The sequence below is a fragment of the Ochlerotatus camptorhynchus genome, unplaced genomic scaffold (genome assembly GCF_037179485.1).
Source record: "Ochlerotatus camptorhynchus isolate MF236.1 unplaced genomic scaffold, CSIRO-AGI_Acam_v1.1 ptg000203l, whole genome shotgun sequence".
In the NCBI taxonomy this organism is placed as follows: Eukaryota; Metazoa; Arthropoda; class Insecta; order Diptera; family Culicidae; genus Ochlerotatus; species Ochlerotatus camptorhynchus.
Genome location: NW_027040693.1, coordinates 4,700,749 through 4,718,252, shown reverse-complemented (window position 1 = coordinate 4,718,252; position 17,504 = coordinate 4,700,749). Strand labels below are relative to the sequence as shown.

The 17,504-nt window shown below is 40.5% G+C and overlaps 2 protein-coding genes across 5 annotated transcripts in view; both read left to right on the top strand.

The window, feature by feature from the left end:
• LOC135702959 (uncharacterized) overlaps positions 1-17,504 on the top strand; it is a 222,516-nt gene that overhangs the window by 67,879 nt on the left and 137,133 nt on the right. The window lies entirely within an intron of this gene.
• LOC135702951 (E3 ubiquitin-protein ligase RNF19B-like) overlaps positions 1-17,504 on the top strand; it is a 208,901-nt gene that overhangs the window by 101,056 nt on the left and 90,341 nt on the right. For 2 of the 4 annotated variants that reach the window (XM_065224023.1, XM_065224025.1), the window contains exon 3: positions 6,792-7,416. In XM_065224023.1, coding sequence (XP_065080095.1) covers positions 6,792-7,416 — 625 coding nt within the window. Of the gene's footprint in view, positions 1-6,791; positions 7,444-17,504 lie in introns of all 4 variants that reach the window. The other 2 variants (XM_065224022.1, XM_065224024.1) reach the window with 1 other exon arrangement.

The following is a 17,504-nucleotide window of genomic DNA, read 5'->3' as shown; positions in this document are numbered from 1 at the left end:
TTAGGGGCCTTTTGTACCTTGAACGTTCGAAGCCCAGCCTTAGTTTTGGCCTTCTGGACAAAACTTCGGCTTAGGTGCAGCTTCTTAGTCACATCCCTAACGGAGGCGTTCGAATTTCGGTTGAAGGCCCCAACTACGCGGTTGTGATTTTTGGTGTTGTACGGAATACTTTTTCCTTCACTTCTGGGCTTCCGATCGGTGGTCAACCGTTCCTCGAACCGCTTAATCACTCGCGACACCGTGGAATTCGCGATTCCCAACGTTTTAGCGATGGAACGATGCGAGAGATCCTTGTTCTCGTGATGAATCCGCAAGATTTTATCACGCACGAGCTGTTCTTTCGACTCCATTTCCGCGAGTTTTGATCACAGGACTTTAAAACTTGCAGGATGTAAATAATGCACTATGAACTAAATCCACCCAAATTTTCATTAAATTCTACCCAACGGTTAAAAAGTTAGAGCAATTTCATAGTGTGGCAATTTCATCGTGGACACCCTTTATAGTTAAACCTGTTTCAAGGCTTAAGCGGAGTTGGAAAAATCGGCCCTGAGACTGACACATACGAGCGCCGCTTTTGATTATTGTTTAAATTATTAAAGACGCAAAATTCAGCTCCGAAACAATTTTGGAAATAATTTCAATATAATTGAGAAAAGAGCTCATTATAACGAAGTATTTTATGATGATTGGATGAAGATTCTAGGTCCAATTCTAATAAGAATTCAAAATAGGTTCTGATTTTTTTAAGGGAGCTCTGAGAGATGATCTATCTCGGCTGATAGTTCAAATAGAATTCTGGGGTGATTTCTGAATATATTTCCAAGAGAACTCTAAGGAGTTCGAAATGAATTGCGAGAAGAATTCCAATGGAATCGAATTTGGAAAGTTCAATCTCAAAGGAAATCTGAGAGAGTTTCAAGAGTATTCTGAGATGAATTTTGGTTTTGAGAATTCTGAGAAAATACCATGGGAATTCTGAGGAAAATGCGAATTGCATTTCCATATAATTCAAGGGAGAACTCCAAGATTATTCTAAGCAAAAATTTATTAAATTTCGGTGGTTATTTGTATGGGAATTCTAAGGAGAATTCAGGTAAATTTATAATGGATTTATGGAAGGATCCTTCAAGGAATTCCTGGAAGAAGCATTAAAAAAAATCAAAAATACTCTACTTTAACTAAATATGTTTCATTACTTCATGCGTGAAGTTATCTATATCAGACTTATAGTCGACATTTTTCACGATGGATGAGGGGATGAAAGTATAGAGTTCATAGTTCCGTTATAGTACGGTAGTTTGAAAATTGTTATAGAAAGTAGAAAATGAATAAAGGAAAATTTTGAGGGAGCAATCGGGTAGATGCATGTCAGATGGCGACTCGAGTGTGAAACAATAGATAGAACTGTTTCCGTACATCGGCGATCATCTCTTTTGCCAGTAGTGGCGGGGAAATTCCCCTCACTATCCATCAACGGGTGAGTTTGGTAAAAGTAATGCTCGATCCGATTTGTGTCTTCAGCTTGGATGCTGGATGGCAAGTTGATGCTGCATACATGGACTTAAAAGCCGCTTTTGACAGGGTGGATCATGAAATCCTGCTTGCTAAGTTGGAGATACTAGGTGTCTCGTCTACGGCTGTGAAATGGTTCAGATCGTACTTAGTTAATCGCTCTGTACGAGTCAAGATTGGCGCGACGGAATCAAATGTTTTCTCAAACAACTCGGGAGTCCCGCAAGGCAGCAACCTGTGACCTCTGCTGTTTTCGATCTTTTTAAACGACATCGCTCTGTTGTTACTATCTGGATGTCGTCTTTTCTACGCAGATGACGCCAAAATCTACAAAATTATCAAAAGCCTCTCGGACTGTTGGGATCTCCAGCATATGCTATGTATTTTCGCTGACTGGTGCACGAGAAATTTGATGGACCTGAGCATCGAAAAATGCAACGTCATCTCCTATCACCGTAAAAACGAACCAATTATGTTTGACTATGTGCTCTTTGGACGTTGCATTGCCCGTGTAGAACAAATAAAGGATCTCGGTGTTACTCTGGACTGCGGGCTCACCTTCAAAATCCATTATAACGACATCATTTCCCGAGCCAATCGCCAACTGGGTTTTATTTTCAAAATTTTCGATGAGTTCCGGGACCCGTTATGCCTCAGATCACTTTACTGCTCACTTGTGCGGTCTATATTAGAATCAAGTGCAGTTGTATGGTGCCCTTTCCAAGCCACTTGGATCGCTAGAATCGAATCTGTTCAACGAAAGTTTGTGAGATATGCTCTTCGTTTCTTGAACTGGCGTGACTCATCGAACCTGCCACCGTACGCGGAGCGTTGCCGTCTTCTGGGCATCGAACCGCTAGTGGTGCGACGGACGGTCGCTCAAGCTATGTTTGCTGGAAAGCTTCTCACGGGTGACATCGACTGTCCAACGTTGCTGGCCCAGCTAAATATGTATGCTCCTGAGAGACCTCTTCGTCAACGCGAATTTCTGTTTTTGGAGCCACGAGGCAGAAATTATACGCAGAATGAGCCAATTCGTGCAATCAGCCGACAATTTAACTACTTTTATTGCGAATTAAATAAACAAATAAACAAATAAAACACAACCAGTAAAATTTAAAAAAAAATCTGAGAAAATCCGGAAGTTTCTATTTGTTAGTCATCATGTATAACGTAATCAAAAGGAAATCATTCAAATCACTTCAAATGCTCTTTATAGGAAATTCCTTTGTGAGATTCGATATAATTAGAAGAATTTATGAAATGCCCTCCCCTTGGCTAGTTTTTGCACCTTGTTGCTGGTGGGTGGGCTTAATTTTATGCTTTATAGTGGAGTGTTGGAGACGGTAGGTTTATGGCCAGCGTTGCTGGCTCATGCCGCGATAGAATGGCGCCATGGGCAGGCAATGGGGATTACTAAGCTTCCCCTCTCTGATGAACCACTGCATGCGAAAACCAAAGATCTAGTCCAGCAGTGATAGTATCACACTTGTTACTCCTTTGATTGAGAGCCGCGTCGTAGTACGCTTACGTATAGGCACTGACGTTGGGTGTGATACTGGCGGGTTTTGCCGCAAATCACTCTCATTTTATCTATTTTGACGCAGATAGATTTATTTGGGTTTGCAAGGGAATTATACTATTGAAATATTTCAGAAAGAGCCCAACAGTGCTCCTTCTATTTGCATGACAAGCTTTCATTGTTGTTTTCATTGATGTATTACTCAAGGAACAATCTTAAACACCATTTTTGTACATGGTATTGTAACTAATCTTATATGTACTTCATTTTGATTTGGAATAAGTGTTTGAACTATGGCTCGGGATTTCCACTGTGGCGTGCTTCTATTGTGATATATCCATACGTAATATTGTGGGACGACCTAGTGGAAACGTGTGAGCGTAGTTGGAGCTTTTCCCCTTTATAATTTAAAATAAGTCCTAGAGCACTCTAATTTGGCCAATAGTTACTCTGAAACACAATGTATCCACATGCCAAAATTGAGCTCTCAAGGACGTTGTTGGACCCCCTGACGATAATAGGTTAAGGTATTGCCGAAGCCAACTTTTCCCCTATGTGACAATTACAGTGGCGTCACGTAACCTCACTTTTAACCTGTGCACCAACTTTCAAAAACAGATTTAATACCATATTCATATTCGAATCGGTTGAAAAACACACATGTTTTGAGAGTTGGGTAGATTGAGGTTAAGGCCACTGGACAATTAATAACTTTTAATCTTTTGTAGGTATTGTTTTCCCCTTTTATTGTACTCGATTAATCTCAATACGCGAAATCTACGATATATGCGGTTAAAGTATTTGAGTTAACTTATTTCTTAGTGTTCAAGTACTTACATTTGTAAACGGCAGTCAATGTTGATCTATGAACTAAACCCTGCGTGACTGTAAAATCAATCTTTTCTTATGTGGTATTGTCGCATCGATGCATGTTTAACTTTTCGCGGCTGTCGGAATCAACACGCCTACGTCTACGGGGCTTACGCAGAAGTGATTCGCAATTCGGTAGAGCTTGTCAGGAGTTTTTTGAGCTTATGTTGTTTAGAATTTGTTCGATACGGTTATGAAATTTTGAAATTATTGATATGTTGGGTAAAATAACTAAATTGAAACAAGGCTCAATAGTGAAATAAGTAGAATATCTAGGGAGGAAACCAAAATTAATCAACTTGCCAACATAGGCTGTCACATTTACTTTGGTGGCACTCTTTAAATGATAATAAGCCTTTTTTTTCTCGCTTCGGTTGTCTCGCACGGCTTTCGGAATTCGCGCGGTTTTCGTAACATACATAATTTAGATATTTCGTTCGACAAGAATTTACTTCTTCAATCGGATTACTACGCGGATGTTTCTACGCGCACACGTCACAGCATTTTTTTTCTATAACTATCTTGAAACAATTCACACGGAATCCAGTGTTCAAGCTGCCAACATAGGCTAGTCCTTCTGCTGTATTGTCAAAGATAGAAGCAAAATTTATTCAAATGGGTCAAGTCTTGAAAACTAAGCTGTCACGCAGCTCCGCTCGATACCAAACAAAAAAAAATATGAAGCCGATGAAGCACTCCTCGTATTTCCTGACCGAAATCCGAGTCAAATTGAGTACTTTATCTTACTGCTCCTATATCTTCACTTTATTCTGGGTCCCATCTCATTGCTCTATTCCGGGTGACGAGAAAGCGGACTCGTTGGCTAAAGTAGGCGCTATGGAAGGCGATATTTTTGATCGACAAATCGCCTCTGCAGAATTTTTCTCAATTATCCGTCAGCAAGTCCTCACCAACTGGCAACAAAAATTGAATGAGAGTGATCTGGGAATATGGTTACATTCTATTCTCCCACAGGTGTCTATCAAGCCATGGTTCAAAGGGTTGGACATGAGCCGTGACTTTATACGTGTCATGTCGAGGCTCATGTCCAATCACTGCTCGTTAGACTCGCATTTCTTTCGAATCAGGCTCACAGGCAGCAATTTGTGCGCTTGTGGCAGTGGTTATCACGAGATTGACCACGTGCTTTGGTCATGCACCCTCTATTGTGTTCCTAGATCCGAGTTATCCGCATCCCTCAGGGCCCGATAAAAACAACCTATGCGGCCCGTTAGAGACATATTGGTGAGCCGAGATCTCGACTATTGCAATTTAATTTATATGTTTTTAACACGGATTGATCCGAGGATTTAGTAGTTAGTGTCATCTTGTGTTCCCCCAAGTTGATAGCTGCCCATCGGTGTACCCCCATGCTTGTCTTTTATCAGTTTGTCGCTTAGTTCTATATCAATAGCACATTGCTCTCCAAACCTTGTGTTCTCAATCCCTACCATGTCATCCATTTGTTACAATTTGTTACCCCCAACCTCGAGATAGCCGCGAGTGGGCTTTACTTACGTTATTTTTAAGTAATTTTGTAATTTAAACAATGAATGTCGGCTCCGCAAAGCTTTGGCAAATGAGCCTGGAAAAATAAACGCATTATAAAAAATATATATATACATACCTATATGTGAAAACTCATACGCCCTTTTCAAAAAATTAGTCTTGAGTCAAAATGGTCGCGTGATCTGTGGAAAAATCACAATCTCCAATGCTAAAAACACGTTGAAAGTTTCATTCCGATTGGAAAGAGTCGTGCTTTTTCTGGCAGATTTCACCTGAAAATGCTTTAGACTAGACTAGGAAATGATACCCGTAACTGCTTCGCCTTCATTTTGTAGTGTGTTTTTAGCCGTCGAAATAATCCTGTTGATTGAAAGGTTGTTAAAAACAAAGATGCTTCAACATACATGTTAATGTTACGCGCAAGGCCATGAGAGTAAGCTCTGCTTCAAAAATGTTCCACCTTATTCGAAATTAATTGAATCATTAACGTAAATTGATACTCATTCATTGTCTTGAGCTTGATACTAAGTGATTCTCGATTGTTGTTCGGTCCGAGTCCGAGTCAATAATAAAAACAAACCACTTGAGGTTTACCGTGGGTGATTCATTGTCACCAGCCAGCAAATGGAATTGCGCACTCGAATGGATCGAAAAACCGGCACACACACACAGAGCCTGACACCTTCTGCCGGTGGCGTTGTGTGTTCAATAGAAACGCATTCGATCGCTCTATCGGTTTTTCTATATTTAAATGCCTACAACACAACCATTCACCGTTAAGAGCCGTTCGGCATGCGCTTGATTGTTTACATTCAGTGTTCTTGACGTTGTTCGTTTTGGAGCACGGCGTCCGTCGCCGTCGGTGGTTGATGGTTTCCCCAAACGAACAACGTGAAAGTCAGCCTCTTTTTAGAAACGATTGTTCCTCTGTTCATATCCTAATGTCTTAGTCTTCTGATGACACAAATCAACGTTTGATTGTGAAAACTGCGATTTAACTTTAATTTGGATAGGCAGATGAATGAAGCCAAACGATTTAAAAATCCAACCACCGAGCACAGCACAGTCGTGCACGGGCCAATAAAGCCAATCCATCCGTCACCCACGCGCTCTAACCTGTCAATCAAAAACTTCAACGATGTCTTGCTATTAAATCCATTTCGAACCGACCGTCATCCATTAAACCGCTTCCGTTGGTGTACGTAATTATATTGGCGCATTTGGCTCGCTGCTAGTCTTACTGCGCCGTCCTCCGTTTAGGTGAAATTAAACGCTTCACTGACCTTTACTTCGTGCCTCTTCATTATTTGGCCTTGAACCAATTATCAGCATTCCATTAACCTTCAATTTCTCTTTCTCTCCATTCCAATTGCAGCACAATTCCGATTCCACTTCGCAACATTCGGCCAACTCACCGGGCAACCTGGACCGAGGCAACTCCACCTCAAAACTTACGCCAAATAGTCATAAGTCATCGAATAGTCTGCACAGCAAAAGTACGGCCGGATCCGGTTCCGGAGTGGCAGCCAGCACCAAATCACCGGAGGAATGCCCGCTCTGCTACGACAGCCTTCCGGCCGGGGATGAATTTTTCTCGTTGCTAAACTGCCGGCACTACGCCTGCCGGGGCTGCCTGGAGAACTACCTGATGATCGAAATCTCCGAAAGCCGAACGGACATCAGCTGCCCGCAGTGTCCGGAATCGATGCACCCGACTGACATCCAAACGCTGCTGAAGGCGTTCCCCGCTGCCATAACCAAATACGAAGACTTTATGGTGCGTCGGGTGCTGCTGGCGGATCCGGACTCGCGCTGGTGTCCGGGACCGGACTGCAGCTATGCCGTCGTTGCCAGTGGGTGCGCTTCCTGCCCGCGGATACGCTGCGAACGACCCGGATGCGATGTACAGTTCTGCTACCACTGCAAGGCCGAGTGGCATCCGGATCAGACGTGCGACGCCGCCCGAGCGTCCCGCCAGAGTCCCACCAGGGCACCGTCCGGTAGTATAAGTCATGGTTCACACCATAGTAAGAGTTGTTGTCGTTTGATTTTCTTTGGTTTGCTCTTCTTTTTTTTCCCCTTGATTGCTTTTTTTTTTGGGGTGGATCTGTGCTAATCTTTCATTTCAGTCGCTTTCAATTCAACAATGTCACCACGCAAGCTTGCAAATGGCATTACAGTTAAAATGCTGTTTTTCGCTGAAGTCACATAAAACATGTCAGAAGATAACAATTAGCGATTTAATGATCGCTGAGTGTTCAAATTCTCTGAGTACCGGTTGTTCCAGAATTGCAAGGGATTCTAAAGTTCTGATGCAATAGTTTCTAAACTACTTCTACCCAAATTTTCAAGAGAAAATAAAAGAAATAAGAAACCAAAGTAGAAGGAGGTCTTGTTCATCTGAACAAATTTGCCGAGGACTAAAATCTTTTATCCAGCCCATATATTTAGTAAGGACAAAAAATTCAAAATGAATGTTACACTAGCGCTGTCTGGTGAGTGAATTCTGAATTAAACTCTTTACCATAGTATAGGTCTTGTCCATCTGAACAACTTTATCCAAGACGGAAACCTTCTATCTAGTCCAATTTTTATGCTAGGGCAAACAATGCAAATTGAATGTCACACTAGCGCCGCATGGTGATTAAGTTCTGAACTAAACATTTTGTCTCAGAATAGGTATTCTCCATTGCTCAAGATGGGAACCATCCATATAATCATGATCTGTAGATAGCGTTATATAATGTGTACATAAGAAAGCCCAACTTGATCATTTTCGTCTTAGTGCCACACTGGGACGAAATAAAAAAGGGAAACATGGCGATTTGTGACGAAACTATTTAGGATTTTGGTATCTTCTAGAACAGCACCGCCCAACGTGCGGCCCGCGGGCATTTTAAAAAGCATGCTTAGAAAGGTTGTGCAGGCCTGTTCTAGAATGTTTCTTCATTTTTTGAGTACTTTATTTAAGTGATAAAAATTTGTGATTAAGGGGGGTATGCACTAAGATAAAAACTTTTGTTAGTCTTGTTAAAACTGATGAACATCTATGGAAAAATTGTAAATGAAGTCATTTTAAGAAACTTTGTCCAACACGATAATATTCTTACGAAGTTATAGGGTGAAAATGAAGTACAAACGGTAGTACCCCCTTAAAAACCGTTTTTTACCATAACTTTTTTGTTAGAATTTTCCAATTTTTTCAATGTTGTACAAAGTTGTAAGTGCTCTAAAAATGCACATTTTTAAATCGCTTTTTCTTCGTTTAAAAGATTTACATCCGTATTTTAATTTTTGAACACTATCTTTAACAGGGTGTATCTTGCAGGTTAGCAACGTAATTTCGTTCAGCAACTTGTACCATACGGTCACATATACAATTTATGGGGATCTAAGGGGATGCCTAATGAATTTTCTACCTACCTCAATGTTTAATTACGTTTTGCTGTTTTCGTGACAATTTTTCCAAGTATGTACATTAGGGTGGGTTACAGCGTCGGCAAAGTTGTTTGGTATAGTATACTCAATCTAAGTCCGAGTTTTGGTGAAATTTGAGCAATATTTAGATTTTTGGTAAGCAAATGAAAAGGATCGTTTCGTTTCACATGCAAAATTTAAAATTGCTCCGCAAATGTTACCAAATTCGTTCAAATTTTGTACAGTTGTCGGGGATCTGAATAAGCTTTGAAAGAGCAATAGGGAACTCACCCTAATGTAAATACTTGGAAAAATGGTCATGAAAACAGCAATGGCAATTTACTAGAAAATTCATTAGGCATCCCCTTGCATCACACCAAGACCCAATAAAGTCACTTTCAATCGACAATCGTCAAGCGACGACGAAGCTGTCAACCATCACTTTCAATTGAAACTCATTCTGTCTTTTCTTCGAGCAGATCCCCTTCAACATCAACAGAACCACTTTCGTTTCAGTTTTCATGCTGTTTGGTTTTGCTTGACTCGTGTTCATTTCGTATTTCATTGTCAAATGAACTTACTTTCGTATTGAAGCGAAACTGTTCGATCCACATTCATCCATTTAAGCGCATGCGCACGTGGATGTTAAATTTATCATTGACGGGTGGTTTGTTTACCCATCAATATGTGTATTTTTTTAATCGGGGTGACGTCTAGAAACTGGAAATCGATATCCGATGTCATGTCGATGTCCAAGATGGCGGCTTCCGGTCCAAGAAAATGTGGAAAATACTGTCAAATACTAGAGCTGCACCGAATAGTGCTATTTGGTCTGGTATTCGCTGTTTACATGCGAAGTTTCGCAAATATTCGACCATTTTTTTTACAAATGAGTGGTCGACAAAACGATTGAGTGAAATTTTGGCAGCTCAACGCTTGATATTCGGCCAAATACTATGGGTATTTTTGGAAACGGGATAACGACTAGAGAATAAAATCAATATCAAGCGCCATACAAAATGGCGGCTTCCGATTTAAAAAAAAAGTGGGAAATACTGACAAATACCCATCAATATGGGTATTTTTTTTTAATCGGAGTGATCTCTAGAGGCCAAAAATCGATATCCAACGACATTTTGAAATCCAATATGGCGGCTTCCGATTTCAGAAAAAGTGGGAAATACTGTCAAATGCCTATCAATATAAGTATTTTTGGAAGCAGATTGACGTCTAGAAGCCGGAAATCGTTGATTTTTTTTAAATAAAATGCGGAAATACAACCGGCAAACCGACATACAAATTACAAATAAATTTCTGATCAAAGCACAAACTGACGAACACGCGTACAACATTTATGAGTTGGTTCGTGTCTAATCTATTTCGGACAAATTATTTTTATCTAGATGAAACATTTCTGGGATCGCTGCACATTTGAATCGGCCGTTATGGATTCTCGATCAAGAGTTAAGTTTTAGTTTCATGCAGTGGCGTCGCCCTAACCTCAATCTACCTGTTCAACAACTCCCAAAATATAAACAAACAAAACAATATTGGTTCCAATGGATACAAATCAGTGAAACTAGAAGACCCTATGGCTTTTGAAACTGAATTGAATGTAAACATAACCCTAAATAAAGTTTTCAAAGATGTTGAACAGGTAAAAAGAGAGGTTACGCGTCGCCACTGGTTTCATGTCGGTTTGTCGGTGTCAAATGCCCATCAGTAAAGGTAGTTTTGGAAGCATATCGACGTCTAGAGGCCGGAAATCGTTGATTTCTTTAAATAAAAGTGGGAAATACTTATGCCGATCCATCCATATGGGTAGTTTTTGAATCGGTATGACGTCTATAGAATGAAAATCGATATTCGACGCCATTTTGAAATCTAAGATGGCAGCTTCCGATTTAATAAAAATTAGAAAATATTAGGTTCAATTTAATTCCACTACCTTATTTGCATATCCTTGACAGATACGCGTATTTCGTCTAAAATATGCAGACTTCTTCAGTGTCAAAATATTGAATACTGAGAAATACCCATCAATATGGGTATTTTTGCAATCACCCTGAGGAAAACTTCGGAGGGAACCAGCTACTAGATGGTTCGATTGGTCTTTCGCCCCTATGCCCAATTCTGACAATCGATTTGCACGTCAGAACTGCTTCGGTCCTCCATCAGGGTTTCCCCTGACTTCAACCTGATCAGGCATAGTTCACCATCTTTCGGGTCACATCCTGCACACTCACGGTATGTTGTGGCACGGTAGGGCCCCGGAGGGCCTCACCGCATGCCTGGTGGCTAGAGATTGGAAAAAGATATGCGTCGCCATTTTTTAATTCAAGATGGTGGCTTCCAGTTTAAGAAAAAGTGGGAAATACTGTTAAATACCCATCAATATGATAATTTTTGGAATCGAGATGATGTCTAGAGAATAAAAATTGATATCCGACGCCATTTTGAAATCCATGACGGCGACTTCTAGTTTAAGGGGGTAGTACACTTTGAACGTAAAAAGTAAGGCATTTTCGTTAATTTTTTTAAGCAATAAAACACTCAGGGAGGGCATATATGTTAGCGTTAGCGTTGTTATGATATACTTCGTAGATTGGATACTAGCGACACTCACGTCTCTTCTGAAATTCTCAGTAAGACTACTTTCAGGAATAATGCTGGGGAGTAAACATTGGTTCCAATCAAAACAAGAGTAACAGAAGCATGACTGTCGCTATTCCCGGCCACGCCCATCTTTACCATAACTAGGGATAGGGAAGGAAATGTTGATGTAGTACTTACTTAACGAGAGGCCACCGACTTAGCGACACCCTCATAAGTGCTACGGAGTTGGAGGGTTGGGTAGGGTATTCGGTTAGGATTCACCTCAAGTTGGCGATGCAACCAAAAGTATGTATTGTTTATTTGTTGTTTATTTAATCTATCGATAGCCGGCTATCGAAAGAACATATTCATTTTGTTTAGTGATCATGAATTTTAAGAGTCATGACGGAGAGCTTGGGATTAAACCCATGATTTTCTGCTCAGTAAGCAAAAACGATCCCTCCAGGGTCATCGAGCATCTCAGAACCATAACGCTTCGCGACAATACAGGACTACGTTTTCGCTTGATATGCAAATAGTTTCCAAGATTAATGTTCAATATCAAATATACAAATGATGGTGGCGATTTATTGTGCTGTGGAAGAGCTTGAAATTAAATCCATGATTTTTTGCTCAGTAAGCAAAATCGATCCCTCCAGGGTCATCAAGCATCTCATAATCCACAGCGCTTCGCGTCAAAGTCCGAATATATGGATGAACTATCTATTATTGAATAACTATTATTTACGATAATTACATGAAAGAAATAAAATATAAACTACAAACAAAACGTGACTACTAAAATCTCAAAAAGATATTCTCACAAATATATTTCATGCAACCAGGAATCTCAAAACCATTAGACTCTATAATGATACTCTGCACATGTTAGACACAAGAATAGGCCAAAAAGCAAACGTCCGACTCACAAAACCTGTCAAATCCACTTGCAGTCACAATCAACGGTTCTACGAATCGCGAGCGCTCACGAATCATAAAACCGCTGACTGCGACATTCTGAAAGCGAAATTGGCAGGCTCTATGCGTCAAACTCCCGCCCTCCAATCTCCTCCTGCATCCAACAACACAAATCTCCACTACAACACCTAACGAATAAAACTCCGAAAATCACTTTTTCTGCCTATCTTTCTATTAGGCCTGCGGACATGCGTTAGCTTCGAAACTTCTAACCAAACTAGGAAAATTTTCAGATCACAAAAAAAAACTTTTAAACGTAATTACAAAATAAATATTGATTATTTTACGCAAAAACGAGCACTTTTGTATCGTATGCTAAAAATAAAGTATTAATATAATTAAATGCAAAATTTACTAGAAAATTATTACTTTATTGGTGAGAAGTTTCTAATAAGCCCTCCCAGTTCCTCCGTATACAGAACAAATCTGATACTATAATCAGAATTGCTCATTCTGCATGAAGCAGCTCATTTCATCAAGGAAGTTCTATTAACAACCAAGAATTAATCGTTTGAGGCATACTGAAGCATTAAGAAGGTGATATGTGTCACTATAGGAAATCATCATCGTTGCAAATATAAAGAAATTAAACATAACCCTTTGCTTCAGTATCGTCAACCTCCATGTCCATGGGGAGGGACTGTAACCGACGATCTTTCAAATCCGAAAACTAAAAACTACGAAAAAGTACTTAGGCCTTCATTAAGTTCCACTTTCACGCGACGTTCAATGACAGGGTCCTATCCAGGATTACATCTGAAAAATCCAAATCTGGCCAACGCCCACCTAAACCTGTTCTAGTCCACCTGAAATGACTAACGAATGGAAGACTTTGACTACCCAGCCATGCAATAGTCTCATCCGTGCCTTATGGCAACTTGATGATTCTATTGCGCTCATCTTTTGGCACCACCCAGGGGAGACTTGGTCCTGTACCCAATGCTTAACTTATCTCCATTCCACTCAGCTACTCGCAATTTCTTGTGATATAGTGGGCGGAATATTATTATATGAGACAATTCAATGCAGACGTCTTTCCAAATTTGGCAGATCGACAGGTAATCGGTGAGTTACCACGATAGTTGCTATTCAACAACTCGCCAACGTCCCATCGTCAACGCCTGCTATGAGAATTTCCCATTGCAGACGCCAACGAAATGACGTCATCGAGCTATCGATCAACTACCCTGGTTATCGCCTGGTACCTTATAGCACGGTGCTAGGAGGCGAACCGGAAGAATCGATGAGCTACCTCTCCCCCACTCAGGGAGGGCATATATGTTATAACCCATTTATTAGTCATCCTTCGAACTACAATTTGTATTTTTTTGAACTCGATTGGCGTCTCCCCGTGGCCGGTGCACCAGGTCGCGCGGGCGTCCTCGCGCGGAAGTCAGAAAACGGCGTGGGAAAATACTCCTTTCCATGTGATCCTGAAACATAAATCGCTTATCCTGATTAGTAATGAAATTTGGGTTAGAAATACGTATTCCGATTTTTTTTAAATTAATTTTTTCAAAAGTTGTGGCCTTAGAAAAAAAAGTCCATTTTTTCACCCTAAAAATGCTTAAAAAATCGTGGATTAAAAATCCATTTTTGACAAAATCGAAAATGTGGATACGTATTTCTAAGCAGAATTTAATTCTGAACAAGAAAACCTAGGCGATATCCAAATTTGATGATAACTGGTTAGAGTTATTTCCCACGCCAGTTTCGAGATAAACGCGTTTAAAGATAAAATTGCTCTCTCAGCGCGCCGGTACATGTTTTAGGAAATCGCTTCGTAAAGCGGTAAGGAATATTCTGGCGGACTTGGAGTCTTTTCTAAATTAAAGTATACATCCCAAGGAACATTTTAAGCCAAAAAAAATGCATTTGTTTGAAAAATCAAAGTGTACTCCCCCCTTAAGAAAAATGAGAAATTATATCAAATAGCATACATATGTTTTTTTAGAATCCGGTTAACGTCTAGAAGCCGGAAATCGTAATCGCCATTTTGAAATCCGAAGCGACGGCTTCCGATTTGAGAAATAGTGTCTAATAACATAGGTATTTTCAGAACGGGAATGACATGTGGGAAATACTGACATACCCATCAATGTGGGTATTTTCGAAATCCCACTAACATCTGGCGGTCAGAAACCGACGTTTGACGGCATTTTAAAATCTTATTCATAACAAGAGTAACATACAGTCAAATACCGATCAATGCGAGCATTTTTGGAATCGAGGTGACATCTAGAGGCCGGAAATCGATGTCTGAAATTCAAGATGGTGGCTTCCGATTTCCGCAGAAGTGTTAAATACCGTACAAATGGCGTCGGATATCGATTTTCGGCATCCACGCATCGTTCCTGTTTCGAAAATACCTAGATCTTAGGGTATTTGACACTTTTCGTGAAACGTCAAGTATCGATTTTCGGCATCTACGCGTTGTCCCCGTTCTGTAGGGTATTTGACACTTCTGAAAACCAATGGCCACTAAATTGGATTCCAAAATGGCGTCGAGTGTTGAAGCTCTACTCATCTAGAGGCCGGAAATCAATGTCTGACATTCAAGATGGTGGCTTCCGATTTCTGCAGAAGTGTTAAATACTCTACAAATGACGTCGGATATCGATTTTCGGCATCCACGCGTCGTTCCCGTCCCAAAAATACCCATATTGTAGGGTATTTGACACTTTTGCTGAAACTTGATGGCCGCCATATTGGATTCCACAATGGCGTTGGATATCGAATGTTGGCATCTACGCGTTGTTCCCGATCCGAAAATACCCATATCTTAGGATATTTGACACTTTTTTGAAAACCGATGGCCGTCATCTTGGATTCCAAATTGAGGTCGAAAATCGATTTTCGGAATCTACGCGTTGTCATCGCTCCGAAAATAACCATATCTAGATAGAGCTGGAATTAGGGCGAAACAGCTTTTTTAAACAATGACTTCTATCGATGATTTCTGGGAACGCAAGGCACGCCCACGCAGACCAGATGAGACGATGAAAGTATAGAATTGATAGTTCCGTTAGAGTACGGCAGTGTGAAAATTGCATATAGAGAGTAGAAAGCGAGCAAGGACAACTTTAGGAAGGTACAAATCGGTTTGATCATCTCTCTTTACCAAACTCCCCCGTTGGAGAGGGATGGTGAGGGGTATTCCCACCCGCCACCACTGGCAAAAAGAGGCACATCGTCGGTACTTGAGCGTGTGATCATCTCATTTTGCCAGTGGTGGCGGGGGGAATACCCCTCACCATCCCTCTCCAACGGGGGAGTTTGGTAAAGAGAGATGATCAAACCGATTTGTACCTTCCTAAAGTTGTCCTTGCTCACTTTCTACTCTCTATATGCAATTTTCACACTGCCGTACTCTAACGGAACTATCAATTCTATACTTTCATCTCCGCATCTATCGTCAGTGGTGGACAAGAAAACCAACCGGTACACACATGTACTGGTACGGTCCTCAAAATCGCAACACGTGTGAACGAATGGTGCACACCGTGTAAAGTTTTCATTTCGTTTACACGGTAAACGAAACTGAAACCAAAACCGGGCCTCGGTTTCGAAAACAAAACCGAATCCATCAGCACCGTTTACATGTGTAAACGAGTTTGGGATCGGGTGTATGGAATATCAACCACGGATTCGGTTCAGTTTTTGCAAACCGAACCTGGTTCTTGCTGCACATGGTTAAACGGTTGGGCTAAAAAGCTGTAAATAGAGGTGCAGTGCTGCCGAATGTGCAAAAGAATTAAAGCTTAGATGATCAAAATTCAAAGTGCCAAACTGATGGCGGCTTCTCGGTAGAAAAAAAACTGAAAAATATTGTAAAATACCCCACAGTATGGGGGTATTTTTTTAAAATTCAAAATGGCGGCTTTCGGTTAGAGAAAAACTGGGAAATACGGTAACAAACCCCACCTCCATATTGGATTTAAAAATGGTGTCCGACATCGATTTTCGGTCCCTACACGTCATCCCTATTCCAAAAATACACATATTGTGGGGTTTTTTTACCTTATTTCCTAGTTTTTCTCTAACCGAAAGCCGCCATTTTGAATTTAAAAATAGCAACATATATCGATTTCCGATCCCTATTCGTCATCCTTATTCCAAAAATACCCATATTGTGGGGTATTTGACAATATTTCACTGATTCTATAACCGGAAGCCGCCAACTTGGATTTCAAAAGTGTGTCATACGTCGATTTCTGGTCCCTACCCGTCATCCCGGTTCCAAAAATACCCATATTGTGTGGTATTTCACAGTAATTCCCAGTTTTTCTCTAACCGGAAGCCACAATCTTGGATTTAAAAATTAATCTCGATTCCAAAAATACCCAATTTTGTGGGGTATTGACAGTATTTTCCAGTTTTTCATGAACTTGGATTACAAAATGGCGTCAAGCATAGATTTCCAGTTCCTACACGTCACCATGATTCCAAAAATACACATATTGTGGGGTATTGACAGTATTTCCCTGTTTTTATCTAACCGGAAGTCACCATCTGGGGTTTGAAAATGGCGCCAGACATCGATTTCCGGTTCATATACGTCATCCCAAATCTTAAAAACCCATATTGTGGGGTATTTCACAGTATTTTTCAGTTTTCTCTAACCAGAAGCCACCATCTTGGATTTCAAAATGGCGTCAGACATCGATTTCCGATCCCCACATGTCATCTTGATTCTAAAAATACCCATATTGTGTGGTATTTTACAGTATTTCCCAGTTTTTCCCGGATGTCGCCATCTTGGATTTCAAAATGGCGTCAGACATTGATTTTCGGTCCCTACACGTCATGTCGATTCTAAAAATACCCATATTGTGTGGTATTTGACAGTATTTCTCTAACCGAAAGTCGCCATCTTGGATTTTGAAATGGTGGCGGTCATAAATTGTTGGTGTGGGTAAGATGTTTTAAGATAATTTTAAAATAATTATATAAAATGTAAAACAAAATTTGGCAACACTTGCACGTCCGTAAAATACCAAACTCGTTTACCGGTAAACGAAAATCAATCATAAACCGGTTGTCGTGTAAACGAAACACGCGTTGGTTTACAAGCTTAGATGGAAACACAACCAGCATC